This window comes from Quercus lobata, chromosome 1, assembly GCF_001633185.2.
Source record: "Quercus lobata isolate SW786 chromosome 1, ValleyOak3.0 Primary Assembly, whole genome shotgun sequence".
NCBI lineage: Eukaryota > Viridiplantae > Streptophyta > Magnoliopsida > Fagales > Fagaceae > Quercus > Quercus lobata.
Window position 1 is genome coordinate 51,786,722 of NC_044904.1, and position 6,918 is coordinate 51,793,639.

At 35.5% G+C, this 6,918-nt stretch overlaps 1 protein-coding gene across 1 annotated transcript; it reads left to right on the forward strand.

Moving 5' to 3' along the window:
* The first annotated feature begins 211 nt into the window (after window positions 1-211).
* On the forward strand, window positions 212-5,807 carry LOC115959947 (endoglucanase 7). Its single transcript, XM_031078659.1, has 5 exons — window positions 212-971; window positions 2,976-3,280; window positions 3,533-4,133; window positions 4,890-5,062; window positions 5,210-5,807. Exons 1-5 carry the CDS (start codon window positions 590-592, stop codon window positions 5,609-5,611), a joined length of 1,863 nt encoding a protein of 620 aa, XP_030934519.1. The 5' UTR covers window positions 212-589; the 3' UTR covers window positions 5,612-5,807.
* The last annotated feature ends 1,111 nt before the right edge of the window (window positions 5,808-6,918 follow it).

The window sequence follows — 6,918 nt, forward strand, 5'->3', positions numbered from 1 at the left end:
AAAATATAATTTTACACCATGCGTGTTGATTGGATTAGGATGACACCCTCTTAGAAAATAATATCTTAATCAAGCACAGCTAGCTTTCAGTTTTGATTCCACAATAAAACCATCAAAAAGGTCCCACCAAATCAAACAAAAATTTCAAATACAACTAATATCATATGAACGTAAAAATATATGCTACTCAATTAAAAAGAATATCTTTCTGTATCTCTCTGCCCTCACAAGTCAACTCTCCCTTCTCTGTCTCACCAATTGTTTTTATTTTCTCCTCCCTCTACATGTTTATTTATGTTCAATGAATCACAACTACATGAAGGTAAAACAAATAGAGAGACCAGTTTTCATATTTTGTCTCTCTTCCTCTCACTCATTTATTGATTCTTCTTCTTCTCGTTCATTTATGTACGTTTCATTCATCATACTTGCAAAAATACAATCTTTAGAAGACTCCAATAGGATGTTTTAAACGTTTAATTCACTCCACTCCGATCAAACACGTTAATTCACACTTCTATTTTTGTTTTATTTTCCTTTTGACACAAATTTGGGGAGCACATAAAAGTCTTTTCCTTGAATTAACACCATGCACACTGGAAATAACTGGGGAGGCTCATTTGAGATAAACCATGGAGAAGTGACAACCTCCGGCGAGTACGATAGGAGCCGAACCTCGGAATGGGACAGTGCTGCCTTGTATCATCATCAAAATCTAGATGAAACACAACAAAGTTGGTTGCTGGGGCCGCAAGAGAAAAAGAAGAAGAAGTATGTGGACTTTGGGTGCATTGTTATTAGCCATAAGGCTCTCAAATGGATCTTGGGGTCCATTCTGCTGGCTTTCTGCGTCATTGGACTTCCCATCATCATTGCCAAGTCCTTGCCCAACCACAAGTCTCCTCCTATCACTCCTGACAATTACTCTGTTGCCCTCCACAAAGCACTCCTCTTCTTCAACGCCCAGAAATGTAAGTTAAAATTTAATTGGCTCTTAAAGTCTTAATAATCAATTTAATTTAATTTCTTTTCTTTCTCTATATCTTGATCTACTTGTTTCCTACAAAATGATCATAATCATCTTCTTCTTCTTCTTCTTTTTTTTTTTTAAATTTAAATTAATCTATTTTATATTTTAGATTAAATGTTATAAATTTAATTACCTATGAATTCTATGTCTTTTAAACTCTTAAATGATGTAATACTTCATTCTTTCATCTACTCAAAAGCATTGAACCATCCATAAATATTATTTATCCAGAACATAGCAAAATAAATTGTGTAATTCATTGGCTTTCGGAGTATATCCCATCCGGTTCTTTTAGTAGTTCATACTTCTAATTTGCATGCCTTTCATGAAACTCCAAATCTTTGTTATCAAGATCGTGATGTGGCCCCAAAACTTTGGCTTAGGTGGGGTAGGATTTGGGCAGAGTTTAACTTCCTTTGTAAGTCACAAAGCCAAAAGACAAAATGTTCCTTCTATTGACTTTCTTTTACACACATCCTAGCAATATGAGCCTAGGCATGTTGGCATGGTCTTTTATGCCTAACTTCAAAATAATAGGTTTTTTTTTTTTTCTTTCTTATAAAAATGTTCTAAAAATTCTTTCTAAATTAATTTAGTTAGGGCATAGTTAACATTTTCCTATTATTTTAACATGTAGCTAAAACCTTAGCTGTTATAAATAAATGTGACTTTTCCTTGTGGCAATAAAACATCTCAACTTATAATTATAAATTAACAAGGATTAAAAAAAAAAACTGAAGGGTTGGTTTCAAAACTTAGCAGACAGACGCAAAACAATGACAGGTTGGAATAGACTAACACCGTGTGGGTCCCAGAACCGTCATCACGCCATGAAATTTCAACTGACCCAGGTGGCTATTGGGAATGGAATACGTGGGGTTTGAAATATCTAGCCAGCCTTTACCAAAAAAAAAAAGAAGAAAGATCTAGCCAGCTACTTTCTTTTCTTTTATTTTATTGCTTACTCTTTTTCTATCCACCTTTATATTTTCATTAAATTAGGACACTACAAATTTTAATATATAATTTTTATTAATTAATATGCTACTAATCACAAAAAATGTAATTTTAATACTCAATTATTATATTTTTCTCAAAAAAAAAAATCAATTATTATTTTATTGAGAATCACTTTCTCTGTCGTGTACTTCCCCATAGAATGAGAAATGTCAAAGGTTAGGTGATTTTTAAGAATAATTTATTGTGAAGCTTGGTTAATGAAATAACATATATTAATGAGAAATGTTCGCTGAAATGATAAGTGGAATTCAAAATGTTAGCTCTACTGTCTCCACACCACATATAAAGAATTTCTAATATTTTTAAACATTTTCTTATTTTCCCCGTATTATTACACTCATACCCTTACCCTTAGATCTAAAAAATTAAATATAGATTTCTATCCGGTGATTATATGAATTTTTATTGATATTTTAATGTAAATGTAGAGTTTCACTTTATTATTTAATTAGACGTGGTAATCATTTTATTGGTTTCACATCGCTTTGGAATTTGTCAACCTTTCAGGCTTTGAATGAGTTTATATTTTAAGAACATGGAACTAGAAGATCGTCTATAGTGAAATAAATTAATGCAATTTAATATCCCTATGACTTCGTCAACAATTGACTATATTTTTTTTCCTTTTTTGATAAAAATTGACTATACTTTTTGGCGCAATAAAAAGACTCCTTGTTATTTATTTATACAGTATATTATTGTACTAGTTTATCAAAGTATATTATTGCCACTCTATTATAATAATAATAATAATAATGATTGAAGGTGATGTTGTTCCAAACTTTGCATGATTAGAGTATGAGTGTAGTAATTAGTAAATATGTAAATAAAATAAAAAAATAAAAAACTAATTTTTTGATAGGTAAAAAATTGAATGATAAATATAGAGAGAGTTTAGATGAATGATAAGTGAAATGTGGTGCAGCTGGGAAATTACCCAAAAATAATGGCATTCCCTGGAGAGGAGATTCAGGTCTAAATGATGGAAATGATACTGATGTGAAGGGAGGACTGGTTGGAGGATACTATGATGCCGGAGACAATATAAAGTTTCACTTTCCCATGTCTTATTCCATGACTATGCTAAGCTGGAGTGTGATTGAATATCGTGACAAATATAAGAACATTAACGAGTACAACCATGCTAGGGATCTCATTAAGTGGGGCACTGACTACTTGCTCCTAACCTTCAATTCCTCTGCTACCAAAATTAATAAGATCTATTGCCAGGTATTCTTCATTTTATACTTATTCCCCTGTTGACATTACTTTTGTGTCATTCAAATAACGTACTCTATGTGAATTATATATCAAAATTCTACAACTTTAATACCATTTTTTGTTTCAGCAGTAATATAGTTCTGATGTATGTGCTAAAATGGCTACAATTAATGTGACACACACACACACCATATACTTGGGTTGGAGGAAGACAATATCTGCAACATGACTAACACCTAAAATGTCTTCATCTGCTGCTAGGTTGGTGGACATCGAAATGGCTCTCAAACACCAGATGATCACATCTGCTGGCAGAAACCAGAAGACATGGACTATCTGCGGCCTACACTAACTTGCCAATCAGGACCCGACCTTGCTGGGGAAATGGCAGCAGCCTTAGCTGCAGCCTCTATAGTTTTCAAGGATGATAACGTGTACTCCACGAAACTCATCAAAGGTGCACAAACACTCTTTGCCTTTGCCAGGGACAGTGGAAAACGGATGGCATATAGTCGTTCTTACCCTGCTGATATTGCTCCTTACTATAACTCCACCGGCTATTATGATGAGTACATGTGGGGTGCAGCATGGTTGTTCTATGCCACAGGAAATAATAGCTATCTTTCACTGGCAACCAACCCTGGGATCCCTAAGAATGCAAAAGCGTTTTACATGATTCCAGACTTTAGTGTGCCAAGTTGGAATAACAAGTTACCATCAGCCATGCTATTGTTAACAAGGCTCAGGCTGTTCTTGAACCCTGGCTACCCTTATGAGGACATGTTGCAGATGTATCATAATGTGACAGGTCTTAACATGTGCTCTTATCTTCACAACTTCCACGTCTTCAACTGGACTAATGGTATGTAGGATCTCACCTTTTTTAATCTCGTTCAATCCAGATGTGACATAGTTTATTTCATTAAGTTTCTCAATGATTTTTTGGTAGTACTTCACAATTAGGCTTGTGCAGTTTGGACTCTTAATTACCTAAAGACATCTAGGGATAAGATTTGCACAATAATTAGTTCTAGTCCATGCTAATGGGATTTTGACAGCATCCTGTTCCAATGAACTCTTTTAACATGTGGAAAGTCCTTTTGTTTATTCATTTTTTTTTTCTTTTTTCTAGTAAGGGTTGGGAGGTCAATTTGCAAATGCCATCCCCCTTGGATTAGAATTGATAATTATATTTGCAAATCAGGCTTCTGATATATACCTGTGAAAGCTACACTTATGCACGTGTTCAAGAGAATGCCTAAATCAATTATGCATGCATTTTGAGTCATCAATGCATTGATGCATTTGCGCTTACAAAATTTAAACTATATTACATTTAATTCATTTAGGACATACTTCCCCAGCTAGTAACTTAAGAAGACACAAATGAGAATACAATGCTAGTTCTTTGTTGTACTTTAAAATCCTAGAATATGTTTATACATCCCATGGAAATTGGAATCACTGTCAATGTTTACATGAGAGCATTTGCGTTTGATGGTCGGTGTTTGATTTCTCCAATAAACTGGTGCATGTCATCAATGGCATGCATTGAAGCACCCCTAAGTAGAATTTAGTTGACTAAGATTAGATGCATGACCTGTGAAAACCTTTGCAGGGGGTTTGATCATGCTGAGCCGTGGAGGGCCACAAAATCTGCAGTATGTGGCTAATGCTGCTTTCCTGGCATCTCTGTTTGTTGATTATTTGAATGCCTCCGGCGTTCCAGGATGGTATTGTGGCAACAATTATATTCCATCAGATGTTCTTCGAAGTTTTGCCACCTCCCAGGTGTCGTATTCCTCCCATACTTCTCATTAATCTCACAGATTCTTGCATGACTTTATAATATGTCTTTGTTCTAATCTTCATATGCACCCACTAGAATTTACCTGTCAAATTAATGTTAGAATGCTTTTTCCTTTTGCTTTTATGCAGATGGACTATATCTTGGGCAAGAACCCCATGAAAATGAGCTATGTTGTGGGGTATGGCAACAAGTTTCCTAGACATGTACATCACCGAGGTGCATCAACACCCAATGACCATAAATATTACTCCTGCAACGGGGGGTGGAAGTGGTTCAACACCAACAATGCCAATCCCAACAACATCGCAGGAGCCATGGTTGGAGGGCCTGATCAGTTTGACAAGTTCAGTGATTTGCGTGACCATTATAATAACACCGAGCCAACTATGGCCGGAAATGCTGGACTGGTTGCAGCACTTGTATCCCTGACAACCACTGCTGGCAATGGCATTGACAAAAATACCATATTTACAGCGGTTCCTCCACTCTATCCACAGACCCCACCACCCCCACCACCCTGGAAGCCATAATAGGCAGATGCAAAAATCCCAATGTTCACATTGTTATTTTATATGTTATCTGAAGTTTTGTTGTTCTTTGTACAAAAGTAACCTGTTATGTTCATTCACAAGAGATTTATATATATACACCTACTCTTTTTCATAGACAATTTAATGTTGTTCCAAGCAATCTTGACACTTTGTATCCAAATTTCCGTGATGAATGATTAAGACCATTACTTCAGTTATTTATTATTTGTTGCATGAGTGTCTTAGTAGTTGATCCCTGAACTTTCTCAATCAGTTGGATGCTATTTTTTTTGTTTGAAATACGGAATGAATAGTATTGTATTTCTCAAGTAATAACATATACAAGAGTGCCTTTATATGTGTGCTAATCAAGATAAGTAAAGTGGGCCTAAAGCCCACAAGCCAATTACATGTTAACAATCCCCTTGAAACTCAAGGTGGATGTGGGACCAACTTGAGGTTGTCAATCAAAGCATGAAAACATCCCTTAGGAAATGACTTAGTGAAGATATCTACATGTTGATCTTGAGAGGAGACTGAGAGTAACTTGAGAGCACCATGGATAAGATGATAACAGATAAAATGACAATCAATCTCGATGTGTTTAGTCCATTCTTGGAAGACATCAATGTGAACAATATGAATGGCACTCTAGTTATCACAATAAAGAGGAGTTACAGAGGACATTGACACACCTAAATCCTTGAGAAGCCATTGAAGCAAGATGAGTTCAGATATGGTATCAGCAAGGGCACGATATTCTGCTTCAATGCTGGAGCAAGCCACGATGATTTGTTTCTTGCTTCGCCAAGAGATTAAAGAAGAACCAAGAAGAAAACAATAACCAGTGGTTAACCTTCTATCGGTGGGATTTCATGCCCAATCAGCATCAAAGAATGCACGAGAATAAGAGGAGGCTAATTAGATTAGTAAAGGACATGAAAGAAAGTGCACTTCAGGTATCGAAGGATGCACAGGACAACAACTTAGTGAGTCAATCATGGAGCAGACAAAAACTGGTTCACCGGTGAACATCATAAGAAATGTCTAGACAAGTGACCGTAAGATAAACTAGAGTGCCAACCAATTGTCTATAAAGAGAGGGATTAGACAATGGTTTACCAGTTGAGTTAAATGCGCATTAAGTTCAATTGAAGTGCCAACCGTCTTACTATCAGTAAATCCAGCTTAAGAAAAAAAGTTCAAAAGCATACTTGGCTTGAGTAATATAAAGTCCATCAGTGGAATGAGTAATTTCAAAACCCAAAAAGTAGTTGAAATGTCCAAGATCTTTCATCTCAAACTGC